The sequence below is a fragment of the Salvia hispanica genome, chromosome 3 (assembly GCF_029641045.1).
Source record: "Salvia hispanica isolate PSC_SH4W2 chromosome 3, Shi_PSC_v1, whole genome shotgun sequence".
NCBI classification, from domain to species: Eukaryota; Viridiplantae; Streptophyta; class Magnoliopsida; order Lamiales; family Lamiaceae; genus Salvia; species Salvia hispanica.
Window position 1 is genome coordinate 45,405,410 of NC_142694.1, and position 22,907 is coordinate 45,428,316.

Here is a 22,907-nt window from a genome sequence, read left to right on the forward strand (position 1 = left end):
GTTGGGACTTCTCTAGACTAGCCTCCTTTTTTTGTATTTAGTGCTTTTTTTATTTCTTATTTTGTAACTTTTTTTTTTAATTAAGTAAAATTAGAATTTCCCTTTAATTGTGTTGTTTTTATTTGTTTATTATTTTTATTTACATTTGCAAACATAAAAATATAAATACAAAATAGTAAAATGCTTAGGGCGTCGCTTAGGACGGGTTATAGTCCGCCCCACTGCAGATGGAATAGGAGAAGGATAAAATGCTGACGTGGCGGTGCATAGGGCGTCGCTTAGGGCGTCCCATTGTGGATGCCCTTAGTAAACAAAAATTAACCATAACTTTTTTAACCAATGAGAAAAACATAAACTTTTATGTTCTTATAATATTAATTTTCACTTTTACAAGTTCTTTATACTCCCTCCGTCGCTAAAGAATCTGCACTTTGGGTTCGATACGTGCTTTAACACAAAATTGATAGAGTTAAAGAGAGGTAAAGAGAAATAGTAATTAAAGTAATGTTTGTGAAGAATGAGTTCCATCTTATTAGAGAAAAGTGTTTCTAAAATTAAAAAATAAATATTATTATGAGATGAACTGAAAAGAAAAAAAATACATATTTTTTTGGGAGGGTGGAGTAACACACAGACTAGCTACTGTCGAGAAATGTTATGACATGGGCCAAATAGATAGTTTAAAAGAATATGAGTGTGAATCAGCCCAAACAATGTAAACAGATGAGCCCAAAAGTAATCATTAACCCATTAATTAAGCTCTCATTCTAGACTCATTAATTATCCCATTAATTAAGCTCTCATTATAGACTAATACCACCATAGTATCAAAGATTTAAAGCTATTTAATACAAAAAGGTGGCACAATAAATTTGAAATGAGACTTCTTGTAGCAAAAAAAAAAAGTTGATCCGGTCGCCCCAGCCGCCCCCACACCCCGGCCCGATAGTTTGTGAGGGAGTTCAATCAGGGTACATAGCGGCCCGGTAGAAAGGAGGCCTTCAACCCATTGTCCTGACAGGAGCCCATCTCTCAAGGCCTCACACTTGTGCTTGAGAGATGGAAGCTCTCACATGCCAGTAATGGAATTCGAACTCAGCTCCTTTAAATGAGACTTCTGACTATAGGCATAATACCCGTTAGGTCAACACTAATAATATAATATGAAAATGATTTTTAACCGGATAATTCCTTTAAATTGTTTCAGGCAAATTGAAAAATTGAAGGAACTGTTGCATAATTGTGAATTGTGATGTTACTTTTTGTGTGGTCAATGCATTTTACGATATATACTACTTCCTCTGTCCCAAATAATTCGACCAAGTATTCCATTTCGAGCCGTCCCACTTTACTTTTACCATTTTTTGTAGTGGACCTCATATTCCACTAACTCATTCCTACTCACATTTTATTAAAAAACTACTCCCTCCGTCTCGGCTAAGATGACACATTGCTTAGCCGGCACGAGATTTTAAGAGTTATTGGTTAAAGTGTTTAATTGGAGAGAGAGAAGGTGTGTGTAAGTATTAAAGTAGAGAGATAAAGAAAGAAGGATATTTTAATAGGAGTGAGAAAAAGTGGTTGAGTGTATTAATTGGAGAGAGAAAGTTACCAAAAAAGGAAATGTGTCATCTTAGTTGGGACAAACTAAAAAGGAAAACATGTCATCTTAAGCGAGATGAAGGGAGTAATACTTTAAAAGTACGACCCACATCCTACCAACTTTTTCAACTCATTTTTCATTAGATTTCTTAAAATTCGTAGTGAGTCAAAGTGTCTCAAATTATCTGGGACGGAGGGAGTATTATAGTCCATTTCACTTTTTTCGCTTAGACAATGTCAGTAAAGATGTAAATATTGTGTGAAGTAAAAAATGTACTCAACTATTACTACAACTCTATGGAGAGGGAGATTGTGGAAAGACAAATCTTGTGAACAAAAAAGTATTATTGACTGACAAGTGACAACTATGCTATTGCTCTGAAAAAGCAATTCTGAATTTTGGGAATCCAATTCCAATCTCGTGAGCCAACCCGTGCACTTATAGTAGTATAGTACTCATGTCATAAAATACGATACATAAATCAAAAATGGCTTTCTAATGTGAAGCCCATATATTATGTTTTAATTCAAAAGTCAATATATATAGAGATTTTATTCAAAAGTTATGTTTAATATCGTAAAGTTTATGCTAAATACTTTAGGGTACTGATAAAATGTAAACTCATATATTGTACAAACTCCAAATTTTTCAACACAGTATCAACACAATATCAACACGTAAAATTTCAAGATTTTGATTTCAACAACATGTCAATACAACGACAACACAATTTCAACACAACATCAACCATTGAGATTGTGTTGACATTTTTTGTTACTGTTATTTTATCATTTATTGATATTTTCTAATGAACCAGATCAAAGCTTAAAATTTGTAGTACAATATTTAGAGTTTGCATTCGATCACAATCCACGTACGTTAATTCTTATCATCTATCACCAATTTATTATTAAAACACGTTGGAATCAAAATGGCAATATAGAAATCAATTAAAATCTCAAACCACTCGAACTAACGATTAAAATTATTTGTCGGGTCAGTCACCTAAAACTAAAAGTAAGCTATGTGAAAGTGTTAATTTTGAAAATTATAATATTGGGATTTTGAAATTTTAGATGAATTGAAAACGGTAGCACATGTCAAATTGAAAACGACTGTGCTTGTGAGGACGAAATGGATTTTCAAGTGATGTTTAATTTTTATAAAATCTTACAACTATATTAGTATAAGAAAAATCAAGAGGGAGAGAGCGATGACTCAAGCTTCTAATATTCCATCCGTATTGACTCAAGCTTCTAATATTCCATCCGTTCTAAGGAAGATGACCCCTTTCTTTGGGCGGTATGAAAATTTATACAACTCTATTTGATGTGTAAAGTGAAGAGAATAAGTAAGAGAGAAAGACTTGATTGAGACAAACTAAAAAGAAAAATTGATCATCTTCAATGTCTCCAACCATTCCACTAAACTCAAAACTATTTTAGTGAAAATCTCACACTAAATATTGATTTTGCTCCAACCATTTACACTAAACTCAAACGCAAAAGAATATTCTTCACCCACTAAGTTTTTATACTTTTCATTTTTCAATCATACCTATATGTTTTATCTAAATTACACACTAACCCCAAGACACTTTGTCAATATCTTAAATTAATTAAATAATACAATATAAGATTTATTAACTAATACAACTAAATATGAAATCTAGTATTCATTAAATAATAAATTACAAAATTTATAAATTTTAAATACAATAAAAATACTATAAAAAAGTTACAAACGTACTCATAAAATAACTAAAACTCAAATTAAAATTCATTTAAAAATAGCACAAGTACATAAAATATACTACGATAAAATAACTAAAACTCAATGTTTGAAATTTGCATATTGTTCCTACAAATGGTCAACTAGTGCATTTCGAAGTTCAAGATCAACCAAATGACTATGTGGCTGGAACCTACTCTTCTTTGCTCAACAATATTAGAGGATCTGATTCTAATTTACAAGATTATTATTAGATTATGGTTTTATTAGTTGTTGCAATTTTAATTATCAGTCTTCTATTTTTATTTTATGTATTTGGCTTATATTTCTCATTTTTAAAATTTATATATTATGCATTGTTTTAATTACTAATGTTAACTATTTTTGTTATATGTACCGTTAGATTATAAATAATAAAATACTTTTTACCAATATATTGAATAATATAATATTAATATGGGTCATCCTACTATTTAATAACTAAATCAATTATTAATAAGATTAGATTAGGTTAATTCACAGTTTCATCTTCACGCATCTTTATGCTCTGTAAGTTTTTTTTTTCTCTATATTTTAATTTCTCTTCCTTCTCTTCTTCTATCCTTTACTTCTTCTATTTTAATAAATATGAATTGATTTGGACTTGAATGCAATAACTCAAACTATGAAAAGTGTTTTTGGTATACTTTTAGTGCAAACCTAAAGATAAGTATTTTTTCTTCAAAAACTAATAATGAGATTGGTTTTGCAGTACCGTTGGAGAGATTTTCCTACTGCATTTTAGGTTTTACAGTATTGTTGGAGATGCTCTAACGGAAGGGTTTACATGCTAGGAGTAAATCATTCTTCATGTAAGTAATTTACATGAAAACAACAGAGAGTGAAAACAAATCTTGAAATTATTGAACCAACTAGTGAAAATGGAGTCTAAGTTAAACCAAGTAAAACTAGACCAAGTTTTTTATTTTTAGATTTTAGTGAAAATGAAGCCAAAGTTAAATCAAGTGAAACTAGACCAAGTTTTTAATTTTTAGATTTTAGTGAAAATGAACCATCCTTTGAAGGCCAGCCATGAAAATGTGTAGGGATCAGATCAGTCTAGGTTCACTAATTACCGAGACCTCTTTGTTCTTGTACAAGAGAGCTCAGCCAAACTCTCACCCACGCGGCTGATTTTAACAAGTAATACAAACTAAGATCACTAGAATCTAGTTCTAACTATTACAAGACCTTGAAGCTATCGCTCCTGCTTCAATCGCACTCAATTGTACCTGCACACTCAAGAAACGAGTCAGCACAACAAAGAGAGATCCTCTCGGATCTAACCACAAGATATTGACTAAGAACACTAAAGAGTAAGAGCAAGATATCAAATGATCTTGGCTCAGAACCCGCCACACAAACACAGATCTATTCGTCCAGAACTTAGACCCAAGGGAGCACAACTGGATTGGATAGAGTTAACCCTCAGACCACCAATACCTCCACCGTGAAAGCCCCTCACACCAGATCAAGATCCACCGGACAAAACCTCCACTCACAAAACCCTAGAACTTCTCCAGAACTTAAGCAATCGAAGAGATTGCTTCACACCAGCACTCACACAAGATCTAACTCTCAAAGAACCGAGAAAGATCACCAAGAGACAGCCAGAAGATCACTGGGGAAGAGAGGAGAGAAGAGAGAGAGTTCTCAGATACGCAGAAAAGAGAGAGAGAGGAATGTGAGATATGAAACGGCTCAACAAAGCCAACACACACATAAACCGTCTCAACCCTACATCCAACGGTTAGGACACAACCATCCAAGGAGAGGACACGTGGCAGCATCTGGAGAGAGGGACTAAGAAATTGGGCTCAACCCAATTGATAACATCTGGGCTCAACAAAATAATCACAGCCCAATAAGAGTCCATCAAATATCCAACATACTCCACCTTGGACTTTTATTCTGGGAAACCAATCAAGTGTTGTGGGCTAAGGTATTCTCATCATAGCCTACAAGGCAGATCCCTCAGCACCAAAGGACTAAGTCCACAAGCATCTTGGGAACTACCAGGTTGCCTTTAGACACCAGAGGGGCTGACACCCATTAGTCTAAAGGACTTCATGCCTCCAGTCACCTACCACCCTTACCACAGCTGATAAGGTGACTGAGGTCTTTCCCCCGGGACATGCAACCTATCCTAGATCAAAGTGCAAGAACTTTATGCAGAAAAGAAGTTTTTCTAAAGGTAAGGGCTTAGTTCCCATGTCAGCTGGGTTTTTATCAGTATGCACTTTATGAAGAAACACTTCACCTTTTTCTACAATATCCCTAATGTAATGAAACCTTACATCTATATGCTTTGTTCTATCATGGAAAACAGGATTTTTACACAACTGTATAGCAGATTGAGAATCAGAGAACAACACAGGAGAGGATTTCACAAACTTAAGTTCAGAAAGTACTCCCTTTAACCATACAGCCTCTTTCATTGCCTCAGTGATGGCAATATACTCTGACTCAGTTGTGGACAGGGCCACAATGTGCTGCAACTGTGATTTCCAACTTATGCAAGACCTACACACTGAAAAAACATAGGAGGTTGTTGACTTCCTCTTATCTCTGTCATTAGCATAATTGGAATCCACAAAACCAGTTAGCAAAACACCATCATCACATTTAGAATAGCATAAACCATACTTAGCAGTTTGCTTCAAGTATCTAAGAAGCCATTTCAGAGCTTCCCAATGAACAGGACCTGGATTAGACATGTATCTACTAAGGCATGACACAGCATAGGCAATATCAGGCCTAGTGCTAACCATTAAGTACATAACAGATCCAATAGCATTAGCATAGGGAATTCTCTTCATAGCATCAATATCAGATTGGGACTTAGGGCACAGATCTTTACTCAACATAAAATGAGCAGCTAAGGGCACAGAAGCAGGCTTAGCATCAAACATGTTGAATTTTTTCAGAATTTTGTACACATAAGGTTCTTGATGCAACACAAGGGTGGAAGTATCTCTATCTCTATGGATATTAATCCCTAAGATTTTCTGAGCATCACCTAGATCCTTCATATCAAAATTCTCACTCAAGGCAGCTTGCACACCCTTAATGGTTTTCAAACAGGGACCCATTATAAGCATATCATCAACATATAACAGAAGAAACACAGGCACAGAGTCAAGGTTCTTCACATACAAGCAAGCATCAAAGGTACTTCTAACAAAACCTAATTTCTGCATACATGTATTAAACTTGATGTTCCACTGCCTAGGAGACTGTTTCAAACCATAAAGAGCCTTTTTCAACAAGCACACATGATTGGGAAACTTGGGATCAACAAAGCCCTCAGGCTGTTTCATGTAAATGGGCTTATCAAGATCACCATGTAAGAAAGCAGTTTTAACATCCATCTGTTTCAATTCCCAATTAAAATGAGCACACAAAGCCAACATCATTCTAACAGTTGTAAATTTAACAACAGGGGCAAAGATTTCTGTGTAATCCACCCCCTCTTGTTGAGTAAAACCCTTTGCAACCAATCTGGCCTTGTACCTAAGGCCCTCCACCTCATTTTTCAGTTTATAAAGCCACCTGCAATCAACCACAGATGCACCAGGAGGCAAAGGTACAAGAATCCAAGTAAGATTAATTTTCAGAGAATGCATCTCCTCCATCATGGCTTTATGCCACTGATTCCAGAATTTAGACTTAACAGCCTGCTTATAGGTTTGAGGCTCATCACCATCAGATTCATAAACATTGAAAGCCAAATTTATAAGAGCAACCAAACCAACAAAGCCATCATATCTAGAGGGTTTACTAACATTGACCCTTCTAGTTCTATCTCTGGATAACACATAATCCTGCAAGTTAGTATTATCAATAGCATTTTGGATGCCACTAGGGCTATTAATCACATTCTGAGCAGGGACAGGAGGAGATCTTCTAACAGGACTATCATGCAAGTTATGCATATTGTCAGCAACATTTTGGGCAGGATTGTGATGCAGCACATTTGGTGTTCCTTCATCAAGTGTCTCATTAGGAGTATAGACTGGATAGGTGTTCCAGAATGGCTGCTCCACCTCACTTGGAGCACCAGAAGGCTGCTCCACACCAGTGAGTGTATCTGTGGACTCCACCTCAGTGAGAGGTTCATTGTCCACATCTATAGGATCTGGGCTCAATGTCAGTCTTAAGCAGGGGAATTCATCTTCATTGAAGACAACATCCCTACTTATTATGACTTTGAACCCAGGTTCATCCCTCAGCCAGACTCTATACCCTTTGACACCCTCAGGGTAACCTAGAAAAACACCTTTTCTAGATCTAGGCTCAAGTTTGTCAGACTTATTATGCACAAAGGCAGTACAGCCAAAAACCCTTAGGTGAGAAAAATCAAGAGGCTTGCCATAGAAAACATATTCAGGACACTGACCAACTAAAGGCACAGAAGGAGACCTATTTACCAAATAAGTAGCAGTTAACAAAGCCTCACCCCAAAACTTTTTTGACAATCCAGATTTAGAAAGCATGCATCTCACTTTTTCAAGTAAAGTTCTGTTCATTCTCTCAGCAACCCCATTTTGCTGTGGTGTATAAGGCACAGTTCTATGTCTTTTAATTCCAAAGCTATCACATAAATCATCCATCTGATTATTGCAAAATTCCAGGCCATTATCAGTCCTAATAGCCTTAATCTTCTTACCAGTTTGAGTTTCAATCAAGATTTTCCAAGTTTTAAGTCTATCAAAAACATCAGACTTGTGCTTCATCAAAAAACACCACACTTTTCTTGAGAAATCATCAATCACAGATAAGAAGTAAACACATCCAGAGTGAGAGGATACAGAGGCAGGACCCCAAACATCCATATGCAAATATTCAAGAATACATTTACTCACATTAGCAGGTGCAGGGGTATTAGGGAAAGAAACTCTGTGTTGTTTACCCAGCACACAAGAATCACAGAAGGGCAACTCACTTTGGACATCATTATCAGAAAGAAAAGCATGTTTTTTCAGGATACTCAAACCTTTTGCACTCATATGACCTAGCCTATTATGCCACAACATGGTTCTGTCAGTTTTAACTACATTAGCATAAGCTTTGTCACAAGCAAGAGGGACAGCATTACACACATACAAGCCACACTTCTTCTGAGCTTTGAAAAGACACATAGAACCTCTGCAAATTTTCATGCAACCTTCCCCCCACTTCCCTCCCATACCCTCATTTTCAAGAGCAGTACATGACATCAAATTATAGCATAGATCAGGAACATATCTGACATCCTTTAGGCTGAGCACATAACCATTTTCAAACTTCAAGCACACAGTGCCAATACCAAGAATTTCACACTTCTTGTCATCAGCCATTGACACAAAAGTCTTAGTTACAGGTTTTAGCTCAGAAAACACCTCCTTAAAAGGACTCACATGATAAGTACATCCAGAATCACACAGCCAATCATTTGAAGTAAAAGGACATGCAGGGGAGGCATTGACAAATTGCAGATCATGCACCATAAAAACAGAATCATTTACATTATCATAAGCAGCAACATTGACAAGGGTTTCAACCTGGGGATTGTTGTTAGGGAACTTATTCTTTTTAGGTTTAGTGCACTCTCTCTTATAGTGCCCAACATCACCACAGTTGAAACACTTCCTATAGGTTTTAGGGTCCTTGCTTCTAGATCTAGACCTAAACTTTTTCCTAGGGTTTGAAGAATTTCCAGAACCACTACTGGGTTCATTACCCCCTCTTGATTTAGATCTACCTCTAACATTCAACACCTTATTATAAGCATTCTTATCAGCAGCCCTTTCCCTAAGCTCAAGTTCTTTGGATTTCAGGGAGCTAATAATCAGGTCTAGAGGAGCAGAGTCTCTACCATACTTAATGGCAGCCTTAACATCACTATAGGAGTCAGGTATGGCATTCATCAGGGCTATACTTGTGTATTCATCTATAGTTTTATCACCTGACCTCTTAATGTCCTGAACTAACTTCTGAAACCTATCCACATTGTCATCAATATCTTTAGCAAGATCAAGCTTAAATTTAAACAATTTTTCAAGCAAGTACATTCTGGAAGACATGGAGGTTTCAGTGTACAGAGTATCAAGCAATTTCCACATATCAGCAGCAGATTCCTCATGATCAACTTTCCTAATCACAGAATCAGATAGATTTAACACAATAGTAGCCCTTGCCAATTCATTCATCTCATCAATTTTATCCTGAGCAGTACCATCAGGCAAAGTACCATCAACAACTTTAAACACTTTTTGTTGAATCAAAACACATTTCATTTTCTGTTTCCAAATAGCAAAATCATTTTTACCATTGTAAGGAACCACACCAACAGGTTGAGCCATTTTAACAAGAAAATTTGCAAGAACACAGGAAGCAAGACAGAAACACACAGCCTTACACACCTGAGAGCACAGAGACATACACCAACAAAGCAGGAACAGACCAAAGGCTTTCACACAACAGAAAGGGACTCAAATCCTTTGACTGTCACGAGCAAGGCTGGCCAAGGCTATCCCAGCTCGCAATCACTCACTTCTGGAGGGCGCAGGGGGTCACTTGGGCAGCACAAGATGCTAGGTGGTCAAGTGACTTGAGATAACAGAGCACAAGAACCAGCGGAAGCAACACAGAGAAAAGAAAACACAGAGGTCCTAAGTCCTTGCCACAGACTGTCTACCAGAAACAAAAGCCCAAACCTATAGTTGGCACTAAACAGAAATTAAGACAAGAAAGAGATTAAGCCAATTTACCAGAGTGAATCCCCTCTCGAAGGAGGATTCCACTTGCCCACCTCCTTAAGCGACTCGGCGTGCTAGACTAATCCCCCCGTGGCTCTGATACCACTGTAGGGATCAGATCAGTCTAGGTTCACTAATTACCGAGACCTCTTTGTTCTTGTACAAGAGAGCTCAGCCAAACTCTCACCCACGCGGCTGATTTTAACAAGTAATACAAACTAAGATCACTAGAATCTAGTTCTAACTATTACAAGACCTTGAAGCTATCGCTCCTGCTTCAATCGCACTCAATTGTACCTGCACACTCAAGAAACGAGTCAGCACAACAAAGAGAGATCCTCTCGGATCTAACCACAAGATATTGACTAAGAACACTAAAGAGTAAGAGCAAGATATCAAATGATCTTGGCTCAGAACCCGCCACACAAACACAGATCTATTCGTCCAGAACTTAGACCCAAGGGAGCACAACTGGATTGGATAGAGTTAACCCTCAGACCACCAATACCTCCACCGTGAAAGCCCCTCACACCAGATCAAGATCCACCGGACAAAACCTCCACTCACAAAACCCTAGAACTTCTCCAGAACTTAAGCAATCGAAGAGATTGCTTCACACCAGCACTCACACAAGATCTAACTCTCAAAGAACCGAGAAAGATCACCAAGAGACAGCCAGAAGATCACTGGGGAAGAGAGGAGAGAAGAGAGAGAGTTCTCAGATACGCAGAAAAGAGAGAGAGAGGAATGTGAGATATGAAACGGCTCAACAAAGCCAACACACACATAAACCGTCTCAACCCTACATCCAACGGTTAGGACACAACCATCCAAGGAGAGGACACGTGGCAGCATCTGGAGAGAGGGACTAAGAAATTGGGCTCAACCCAATTGATAACATCTGGGCTCAACAAAATAATCACAGCCCAATAAGAGTCCATCAAATATCCAACAAAATGAATGTCAATAATAATGACTTGGCAATTTTCTATAATGCCCCTAACGCTTCCACAAAAGCCACCTATCCATGAAGAACATTAATGCAGGTATGTAAAAGACAAACGCTATTTAATAAACGATAATATTCATTCAAAATTCAAAACTTATCAAAATAAACATTTTAGACCTTAAAACTAATCCTACTCCAAAACGCAATCAAATACAATGAAGAATATTAAGTAGGATATTATATTCAATATGGCTCTTTGTTCGTATTCCTGCTATGTTTTGGAAAAACTTTTTTCAATCATGATTTAACTTTAACGTCAAAAGCTATACATATTTTAGATTCTACTAACGAGCAATCTTAGTTGTGAAAAATTTATTGACTACTTGTTTCATGTAGTCCCATTACTTGAAAATAACTAGATCTTAAATGATTTGGACATACACATGATTCATTAAATGAGTTTATGTAGGAGTACTATTAAATTTATTATATTGATTGATAAGTTGGTCCAAAAAAGAAAAAAGAAAAAATCTTGAACACGTTGGCTATATGCCTATATAGGAGTAGAAAATTCTCTACACACAACTAGCTAAATCTCCCACGTCTCTCCGTGGACCCCACCCCCTGTCTAAACAACAAAATCCAAAAATAAGATAAAATGAATTCAACCTTTTTTATTTGGCTAAGACTCCGCCATATGTCCTCCCCTCATTGGCCACCACTGAGATCATCCCTACCCATTCAGCTCGTTTTACAGTCATAAACTGATAAAAACGCAGCCACCAATTTTCAATTCTCTCTAAAATTTCTTCATCTCGAACAAGTGAGAAATCGGATTAGCAACACAATCACATCATCAGAGCGCGAAGAAGAGAAATGATAACGGCGAAGCTCTGCGACTCGTGCAAGTCGGCCTCCGCCGCCGTCTTCTGCCGCGCCGACTCCGCCTTCCTCTGCCGCGCGTGCGACGCCGACGTCCACGCCGCCAACAAGCTGGCCTCGCGCCACGGCCGCGTCTGGATCTGCGAGGTCTGCGAGCAGGCCCCGGCCTCCTTCACCTGCAAGGCCGACGCCGCCGCCCTCTGCGCCGCCTGCGACGCCGACATCCACTCCGCCAACCCCCTCGCCCGCCGCCACGACCGCGTCCCGATCTCCCCCTTCTACGAATCCGCCTCCGCGGCCAGCTCCGAGGAGGAGGCCGAGGCCGCGTCCTGGCTCCTGCCCGACCCGAATAGCAAAATTGAGGAGGAATCCGGGTCGCCGGAGTACATGTCGCTCTTCTCCGATATGGATCCGTATCTGGATCTGGATCTCAAATGCAAGCCGCACCAAATCGCCGATACCGACCACAAGCATTACTCCGACGGAGTCGTGCCGGTGCAGAACAAGCCCGAATTCGGGTCGGGTCACTACGTACCTGGCCCCGTCGTCGACGGATTCCCCACCTACGAAATGGACTACCCGAGCCCCAAACCCTTCATGTACAACTTCACCTCACAATCCATCAGCCAAAGCGTATGCTCCTTTCAAACCCTAATCCTAATTCAATTGAGTAATTGGGGATTTTGCATAAAAACCCTAATCCAGTGGATATGCTCAATTTTAGCTTGAGATTAATTAATTGACTCGAATTGGAACTGTGATTGACAGGTGTCGTCGTCGTCGATGGAGGTGGGGGTGGTGCCGGAGGCGGAGGCGGCGGTGGGGATGGACAGAGAAGCGAGGGTGATGAGGTACAGGGAGAAGAGGAAGAACAGGAGGTTCGAGAAGACGATCAGATACGCGTCGAGGAAGGCGTACGCGGAGACGAGGCCGAGGATCAAGGGGAGATTTGCGAAGCGGTCGGAGCTGGAGGTGGAGTCTGCAGCTTACGGCGTCGTTCCGAGCTTCTAGATCTTTTTTTTGGACATCGGAAGATGATGTTGATGAAGAAGGAAGAATGTGCATGTGTAAATATTGAAGTTTTTTCTACTTCTCTTTTTGTGATATAACAACCTTCACTTTTGTTTCTGCACATCTTCATTAGTAGATATGAATGCATGCTTTCTTTGAGTTATTTGTATTTTTGAGTTGATTAGGTAACTGCAAACAAATCATACTACATGATTAAATCTTCAAAAAACATTAAGCATCCATGAGCACATCCATCTATCTTGGAGTATGGTGATCGGATAATTTAGTTTTCTTATTTGTTTTTCTGAAAAATAAAACACGAGAATAAACTAGATAACGGTATGGCCCACCGTGTATCAGATAATGAGATGTTATTGGCTGGCTGGATTTTCCAATTTCTCTAGAACCGCACGTTATTAGATATGGGGCCCACCTCTAATTTAATCAATTAAAAAAGATGCATAATTTCCGTGATGTTTTTGTTCTGCATTTCGATGTAAAAATTTAAAAATGCAATGCGATTGAGATTTGAGACACTGTTCCATCGATTCATAGCAATACATGATCTCTTGAATTAATTACTATTGTAATTTATAGTGTCACCATAAATTTTTTTATGTATTAGTAGTATAATTAAAAATCTAATCCGATTGGCAATTGTTTCTCATTGTCTCTCTTATTATCAATCCTTATATATACTATGTTATAACACATCTTTTCAAACCAAACTAACAGTGATGACGGAGGAGCCACTTGAGAATTAAAGACGCAACTATATTCCAAAAAGTTTGGAATGATTCATTTGTCTCGTAATAAGAGTTATATTTAATGTGGACATAGACTTTAAAAAATGTAAAAAGTAGTAGGTTAGAAAAGTAAGTAGAATATGAGATCCGTTTTTATATATTGATTTTATAATAAAATATGAATGGAGTGAGTTAATATAATGTAGGACTTACTTACTATTTATGGTAAAAATAAAATGTGACTTTTATTATTGGACGGACCGATATAGCAACAAAATGTAAATCTTATTATGGGACGAGTGCACAATGTCTAAGATTCACTAATTATGAAGATATATAACTAGCTACGGTTTCAATTCTACATCGACTTCGGTGCTTTTTATCTTGCTTTATATGTGTTGTATTTTTTTTTAATAGTACGCAAGCGTAATATAATATTATCTTTATTATATATTATTTCTAATGAGTATGCTACATAATTTATGTGGGCAACATCCTCGATCCATACATGTTTTATGTTGTTGTTTAATACCAATACATTCAAAAATGTTACTATTAAAAATTTTAATTTCATATTCATAAAAATCAAAGATTCGATTCTCTTTTATCATTTCTCTAATTATGCTCATAGTTGAGATTATGGAGTACATAAAATTGATGTATTTTGTACTCCCTCCATTCCATAGTAGATATCACACTTGGGACTTGGGAGATGGTACGAGATTTTATGAGATATTATTATGGTGAGAGAAAATATAATTTTATAATAAATGTGGAGAAAGGAACTTTTTCCAAAAGAGAATATGCGACATTTTTGTGGGACAAACTAAAAAGGAAAGGGTGACATCTACTATGAGGAAGGGAGTAATATTTTTATGGTTTCTTAAATAACTAAAGCTTTGCATAAGTTAAAATTAATTCTTCATTTCATAGTATATCTAAGAATCCCATTTTTAAATAGTGAAAATTTTCTACAGGTACACTAGAAAATAGTCTATTTTTCATTTCATAGTATATCTAAGAATCCCATTTTTAAATAGCGAAAATTTTCTACAGGTACACTTAAAAACAATCTATTTTTTATATACAAAAAAGTAACTTCCTTTATTATTTATTATTTCTGATTATGCTCATATTTGAGATCGTACATAATATTGATATATTCTTTTTTCTATTTTTTTATGATTAAAAAATAATTGATGTATTTTGTACTCTTTATGTTATCTTAAATGATTAAAACTTTGCACAAGTCAAATAAATTTTTCATTTCATAGTATATCCCGATGTTGTAGTTGCATTTATCTTGAGTACAAGAATTAAGAAAATTGTGTGGTGAAGTGAATTAAGTGCAAATAAAATAAAAATAGGAAACATAATAGAGTATAGACATAAATAGAGGATAATGGAAGAAAGAGAAGATAGTGTTATTTTTTTCTAAAAATTGGACATGATACAACTGTGGAACAATAAAAAAAAATTACTTCACAATTTTAAGATTAAGTGTCTCGACTTGGCATGAATTTTAAGAAATGTAATAAAAAGTTAGTAGGAAAGTTAGTGGAGTGTAAATCTTATTTTTATATGATGTATATTATTTTTTAATTAAAATGTGAGTGAAATAAGTTATTGGAATGTGCTGTCCATAACAAAAAGTAATAATTCCTCCGCCCCAAGACTCGTAACGAAGTTGGTCACTTCTTTTGGACACGAAGATTAAGAAATTGTGTTGAATGAGTTAAATGTTAGTAATAATATACTTATACTCTCCCGTCCCAATAGAAATGAAATATTTGTTTTTCTGTATGAGATTTTATGTAGTGTTGTTTTATGAGTTAATTAGTAGAGAATAAAGTAGAATAGATGAAAAAGTAGAGATGATATTGTTTTCAATGTAGAAAAAGTTTAATTTTTAATAGGACAACCCAAGAAGGAAAACGTTTCATTTTTAATGGTACTGAGAGAGTATAAAATACTCATTTTGTTCCATAATAGTGGAGATATTTCTTTTTGCACACGATTTAAGAAAAATTGTGTTAAATGGGTTAGGTAAATGAAGAATAAAGTAGAAAATGAAAAAGATAGAGAAATGATGAGGATAAAGAATAAGAGAATAAAGTAAGAGAGAAAAAACGTATTGACTTTTACTGAAAAGGGAAATGACTCCACTACCATGGAACGTACAAAAATGACAAAATGACTCTACTACTATAGAACGGAGGGAATAGAAGATAGGAAAAAAGTAGGAGAGATAAGAGATAGTAAACTGGTAATGAAGATGTTTTGTGTTTTTTTAATAAAGGAAATTACTCAACTTTATTGAGATGGCACAAAAAGGAATATGACTCAACATAGTTGGAATGGAGGGAGTAAAAAGTAAATGAAATACTTTATCATGGACGGACGGAAAAAAAACTCGAGACACTTAATCGTTTATTTACGAAGGCTTACATTATCATGTGTTATATGTGTAACAATAACAATGTGGCAAATGACAGCCATTTTAATTGAGAATAAATTAGAATATTAATTTCTATATCAATTGTATCTCTGTAACATATACAATGGAAACCAAATTTCTCCATGTATTTGAGGATTCAATTAAATTACACAGTTACTTTAAATCTTAACATATACCAGAAACAAAATAGCATAGAGTGTAAAACGTGGAAAAAAGATAACCTCGAAAGCAATTGATCCACAACCCATCGCGAAGCCTCAAGTTAAGCCTTTCCAACGAACTCCACGTCGAAAAAAAGAACTGAATCTGGTGGAATAATGCACGATCCTGCACCACCAATTCAATTATGCACAATAGTTAACCTTTAACAACATCATCAACAACAACAACAACAATAATGACCAAAGACGTGTGGTCAAAAATTGACCTAGTTCAAATTCGTGGAACAATCAGTTTTAACCACCCTTTCATGTTTTAAGTCATAACATCTTCTTTGCAGCTCCAAATCACCAACAGCCAGATGCCTTGGAAAGCCAGTTCAAATGACTTTCTCTATGTATTTCTCACTGAATCTATATTCCAACTATCTAAAGAGTTCTATGTGTTCAAAAGTCTCCTTTATAAATGTTGCTGATTTCAAGAGTCTCTCATGCATGAACTTATCTTTACTTAGTAGCCGATAAATAGTTTACTTTATGTAGTGAATGCCAGACTGGAGTGTTATAATCATTTGATATATATAGAGTTTGAGAGTTGAGTTCTCATTCATTGGTTTTCCTGACTAGAAGTCGAATTTAGCATCTCTTTTTTTCATCTTTTTCTTCCTATTTCCGACCTCATCAAAATTACATGACACACATTTGTATTAACATCTTAAGTACTCGTTATCTTGATTATTTAGTTACTACGGAATATTCATCTCAATTCATTTATCAACCATAATCATTTCATAATATAAAGGTGATTATGCCTATGTAATACCTCCTTTGCAGCCTGCTCCCCTCATGCCATATCCTAGTGCTGGAGGAATTTTCAGCTTGCGTTTACCTCCTGCAATGAACTTAACAGTTAAACTTCATTAACACTGATGGCAATCTGGGATGGAGCAAATCACCCTGGCCGTTGTATCGTTTCCCACTTATAGTATATAGAGAAATGTATTCACACGTTCAAATCGATTCCTACTTACATAATCGTTTGTCTACTTTCAAAATCTTAGCTCCGTCCTTGATGATAAACAATTCAATACACTGAATTTGACACAGTAAACCACAAACTTTCTATGTGCTCATGAGAATATATTTTACTAAATGTATGATGCGTGTATTTCAAAAGTAAAATTTAGAAATGAGAACCAGGTAGCATGGGTGGAATTCCTTCTCCACCTAGAATTCCATCATCCCATCCTTTAATCACCTGCATAAATCACAATCACTTAATTTAACGTTTCCAGATGCTGTTATATCTGATTCCATCGTATTATCACATACTAATACAATAATTTGAGTAATGCTGATATTCAGTTCAATAATAAACATCCATTTCGAAAATAAAATTAAAAAGCATAGCATTAGCCTAATTCAAAATTAACGTACCTCACCAACTCCAACGCGAAACGTCAGAGGTTTCCCCCTATTGTAACTACTATCAAACACCTTCCCGTCCGGCAATCTGCCGATATAGTGCGCCTGCAATTTTAATTCCATTAAATACTCGTATACATCAATTTACACATTATTACGAGTATTTTCGTTGCAACTCCAAATTGAAAGCACAATGCGAGGAATTCAACAGGATTTATTTTGAATTTGCGACCTTAATGAGCTGGCCTTTAGCAGGTTGAGGTCCGGTTCCGATAGCCTTGTCGCAGAAGGCGAGACCTGAAGGAGCTGCCGTGTACTCACACGTGTCGGGGGCGGCGCTCTCCGCCGCCGCTGCGTCCGTCCGCGGGTGAAGAAATTGAACAAGGCTGAAGCTTAAGCCAATGCCGACAGCTTCTCTTCTGCTCAATGGAGTTGAAATCGATGCGTTTAGATCCAATTTGAGAGCAGAGGATTGAACTATCCATGGCTTCCTTGTGGTGACAGATCCTAATCTGTGAGCGGGATTATAAATTCCGATTGACAATGGAAGGGAGCTCATTTTCGTGATTCGGAAACAGCCACAATTTTATGATTTATAAAGATAAATTGATGTATTTTTATGTGATAGAAATAAAATATTCGAAATGAATATTCATAGAATTAAACTGGGCTTATTGGGCTTCTTATTGGGCTTATGTGTTACCATCTAATTAAGCTTTAGAATAAATTGTTAAGCACTCCATAAAAAAGTTTGACGAAATATCGATTGAGTAATTTGTGCAGTTTAGGGTAATCAATACCGTACGTAATATGGATTCTGGATAATCGACATGCAATTTTAATTGTGATATTTCAATCGCTATAGTTTTTTTTAGGATCACTTATTTTTAAAAGACAAATTGCATGTAAAGTCATGACCTTTCAATATTGTTTGGTTTTTTCCGTGAACTTTAAATGTTGCATGAAAAATCATGAATTTTATCGGATTGTGTAAATTTTTCATCAGACCAGATCCGATAGATTTTCGACACAATTACTTATTATACGTAGCGCGCCGTAGTCCGGAAGCATGACTTGGCAAAACTCCACTATTCTTATTGTTTCTCTTCTATCTTTGCAATCTCTTGCCCTTGACTTATCACAAACATACAAGTAGCACAAATGAAAACATATAAATCGAATTCAGAATACAAATCGAATTCCACAAGTCAAATTTAGCATAAAAGTAGCATTGATTTCACAATTCGAGTTGAACCCTAAATTTGTCATTTGTCAAGTCACGCATCCGGCGTGCCAAGTATAATAAATTGTGTCGGAAATCTGTCGGGCCGGGTCGGATGGAAAATTTACACAATCCGGTAAAATTTATGACTTTTCATGTAACATTTAAAGTTCACGGAAAAAACCAAACTATGTTGAAAGTGCATGGCTTTTTTTTAAAATTTTTTTAATTTTTTTAAAATTCATAACTTTACCGACAATTAGCCCTTTTAAAAAGGGAATAATATTTAACTTAGTAAACATTTTTTTATAAATATTTCTGGATTGAGACAATAGAATGGAGATAATTTGGAGACAGTCTCTCCAAAGTCCAATCTTTGCATTTCATAAATTCTAGAAACCTTCAACTTCAACGTCCAAGAAAATCAAAATTTGCAGTTTGATGTTTTTTAGTATTTTGCTAATGATTATTTTGGAGGGGATTTGTATTGCTAATAAGATACTATAAATGCACTGTTAAATTATACAGTACTTATAATAATTAAATAGGTATATTTAGGCCTGCTTATTCGGCCGGTTCCGGCTCTACCCGGTCCGGTTGACTGGGTACCCGGTTATAAATTTTCATGAATCTTGGAACCGGAACCGGAACCGGAACCGGCCGGATCCGGTTCGGAACCGGTCGGGTAAGAACCGGTCGGTTCCAGTTCCGAACCGGAACCGATTTATAGTTTTAATTTTGATTTATTTAAATAATTCAATATTTAGAAATATAACAATTAATGCCAAAAAATTTAAATAAACACACAAAAATATAAATCAAACTATTGAAAATCTAAAATAATATAATAGTAACTTTTAACATGGAGTAAAAATATAGTTCTTGACCACTAATCATGTGATTTATGCCCAACTACGTCTCAAAAGTGGTATACAAAATAAATCTAGTCCACATATTATGAAATTTTAATTCTTTAATATCTTTATTACATTATTATTTGTATTCACTCAGCAAAATACCTTCCAACAAATAAAACATTAAGAAGGAAAAATGAGTCATGAAATTGATTACTTCAATGATTGAGATATTCACAAAACTAGTAGTGTTGTTATTTTAATTTTCTATATGCTAGCCTATTTTCACCCAGTATATATATATAGTCTATGTGTATATAAGGCTTATAATTTAATATAATTTTAAAGTAGTAGTATTTGATTTTATCATATATTTCTAAACGATACAGATGTGCATCAAAATATACACTATATAGGTTAATCGAAAAAAATTAGATAAACTATACAATATGTTAGTAATTGAAAGCATATCAAACGAATTTATATTTGAAGCACATTCTTTGATATATTTCTAACTCAATTGAATACACAAAATGAGGAGATATCAAATGAAAAATATGTACTCCATAGTTGCTGGCTAGGAAGTTAGGAATAGGATTACTTTTATTTAAGTACAAATATTAAATTTTATTAAAACTAAAATTAAAAATCTGAAATTAATATATTATCCGGTTCCGGGTAAGAACCGGTCGGTTCCGGGTAGAACCGGAACCGAAAAGTTTGAAAAATACTAAAACCGGTACCGGAACCGGAACCGGTTCTCCGATTCCCGGTTCCTCAATTACCCGGTCAGTTCCGGTTCCGGTTCCGGTTCCGGATACCCGAGAACCGGAGAACTGATTAAGCAGGCATAGGTATATTACCCAAAAAAAAAAAATGAAATAGCAGGGCAAAAAGTCGCCGACTTTATAATTTGAAGATGAATAAAATATTAACATAAGTAAATAAAAAATGAATATATAAATAAGGTGATGTTGGAAGAAAAAGAAAATCTGAATTAGGTGGTGTCGACTTGCAACGAGAGAGCGAGATAAGAGATGCAGATATTCGTCAAAACCCTAACCGGAAAGACAATTACGCTCGAGGTTGAGAGCAGCGACACCATCGATAATGTCAAGGCCAAGATTCAGGTCATCCATTTTGCTCTCTCTTTTTTCTTCCATTGATTACTCGCGTGTTTAATTGGTTGAATCCTTTGTTGTTTGCGCTGGGAGTTATCTATCGATTTTGACTTTCTGATTGCGTTTTTACTTTTTCTTCACGTTATTACTTGATGTTGACGGAATAATAAGGGTTTGCTGTGAAGTTCAAGTATGTGTCTAGTTAATTATAATTGGGATATCGGGGATTTAATTAGCCATATGGTAATACTGGTCATGCTCAGAGGTATAATTTTGGAAAATCAGTTGACAATTGAAGGGTTATGCTGTGAAGGGTAGCACATTTTTGTGATTTTTTTAAGGAGGTTGTGGAATACAGCTTTTAATTACTTGATGCCGGTGGGTTCTGGTTCTGGCCTTCCTCTCGAGAGCATATAGAAGAGGAATTCTCTTATAATTATAAGTATACAAGTTTGGGGTTGTTAAGTACAAGTATTTTGATAAGCAACTATGTGCTGGAACTGGTATTAGAGTATTGCCTCTTTCGTCGCTGGTCATGGCTATGCAGTTTGGTGTTGGTAGTGTCGAGATATTGATTTATTTGTTGGTGTTTGTTTGTAAAAAATGTACAGATTGTGTACGGTTACATAATCTCTTGCAGTCCTAGCATGCTATTGCTTTAGGTATTGTTTCTGCACAATCTTTGTTGTTAGGAGAAGTTATTCTACTTCAGCTACTACATGTGTGCTAGCAGATTATCGGGCATTGATTCGATTGACTTTCATGTTTAGTGAACATACTTTGTTTAGATAATTACATGTTTCTGGCAGGTTGAGACCGTAATGTGCATCTATTGATGATATTTAATTCCCTGTTTATATCTCCCGTTTCCTAATTAACTTGCTGACTATAATGAATATGAATGGCTGAGATTCCAGGACAAAGAAGGCATCCCTCCTGACCAGCAGAGGCTAATATTTGCCGGTAAGCAGTTGGAAGATGGTAGGACCTTGGCAGATTACAATATCCAGAAGGAATCTACACTTCACCTTGTTTTGAGACTTAGGGGAGGTACTATGATCAAGGTTAAGACCCTTACCGGGAAAGAAATTGAAATTGATATCGAGCCAACTGATACTATCGACCGGATCAAGGAAAGGGTTGAGGAGAAAGAGGGAATTCCTCCAGTTCAGCAAAGGTTTGTTGTTTAATACAATGCCTTTGTTGTTTAATACAGTACTCCTCTTTGGATTTTGATTGTCTATTTGTCCTTACATTGTTGCCCCACTAATTTTCCTTCATGTGATTGATTTGGGTGGCTTGCATTGGTGAATTGTATCGTTTTTATCTCCATGTCTAAGTAATATAAGTATAGCACATAGAATGGTTTATATTTTGTTATAGTTGAAAATTCCCAGAACGAGTCTCTAATATATCTACTAACACGTAGATGAGCCTCATGATACCAATCCATATATTTCTGTTATGTTGTCATTGTTCTTGAACTCTTCTCTGCCCTCCTGGATTCGTAACTCAAAATGGAGCCCCTCCTGAACTCCCCAATAATATGATTCTGGTAAATTTATGATCTCACCAAGTCATTCACATTGTAGGCTCATTTATGCTGGCAAGCAGCTTGGAGATGACAAGACTGCCAAAGACTACAATATTGAGGGCGGATCGGTGCTTCACCTTGTCCTGGCCTTGAGGGGTGGCTCTTTCTAAATGCAGAACTATGAAAAATGTTCTGAATAGCAATTTATGAACTAATTCTCTATGCTGTGTGCTCTGCCATCGACATTGCTACTTAATATTGAGTGGATTTCAGTTTTTCTACTAGAGTTATTATTACTATGCTGATTTGAGATCCTTGCGAGGGACTTATTTTGCTTCGAATCGAGATTATTCCTGCTTCTCCTTCTCAATCTGCAGATGCATTGTAAACCTCAAGCTGTTTCCGGTCTTGCTAAAAGAACACAAGACAAAATT

General features: G+C 36.2%; 3 protein-coding genes across 3 annotated transcripts; 2 read left to right on the forward strand and 1 right to left on the reverse strand.

The window, feature by feature from the left end:
• Positions 1-11,828: 11,828 nt before the first annotated feature.
• LOC125211033 (zinc finger protein CONSTANS-LIKE 4-like) lies at positions 11,829-13,118 on the forward strand. The gene is made up of 2 exons (XM_048110707.2): positions 11,829-12,577; positions 12,713-13,118. Exons 1-2 carry the CDS (start codon positions 11,939-11,941, stop codon positions 12,953-12,955), a joined length of 882 nt encoding a protein of 293 aa, XP_047966664.1. The 5' UTR covers positions 11,829-11,938; the 3' UTR covers positions 12,956-13,118.
• A 3,145-nt stretch (positions 13,119-16,263) lies between these two features.
• FKBP13 (FK506-binding protein 13) lies at positions 16,264-18,329 on the reverse strand. Its single transcript, XM_048112283.2, has 5 exons — positions 17,975-18,329; positions 17,755-17,847; positions 17,515-17,575; positions 17,141-17,209; positions 16,264-16,486 (listed from the first exon to the last, which is right to left on the reverse strand). Exons 1-5 carry the CDS (start codon positions 18,299-18,301, stop codon positions 16,422-16,424), a joined length of 615 nt encoding a protein of 204 aa, XP_047968240.1. The 5' UTR covers positions 18,302-18,329; the 3' UTR covers positions 16,264-16,421.
• Positions 18,330-20,789: 2,460 nt separating this feature from the next.
• Positions 20,790-22,757, forward strand: LOC125214473 (ubiquitin-NEDD8-like protein RUB2). The gene is made up of 3 exons (XM_048115516.2): positions 20,790-20,948; positions 21,857-22,116; positions 22,532-22,757. Exons 1-3 carry the CDS (start codon positions 20,856-20,858, stop codon positions 22,641-22,643), a joined length of 465 nt encoding a protein of 154 aa, XP_047971473.1. The 5' UTR covers positions 20,790-20,855; the 3' UTR covers positions 22,644-22,757.
• Positions 22,758-22,907: the final 150 nt, after the last annotated feature.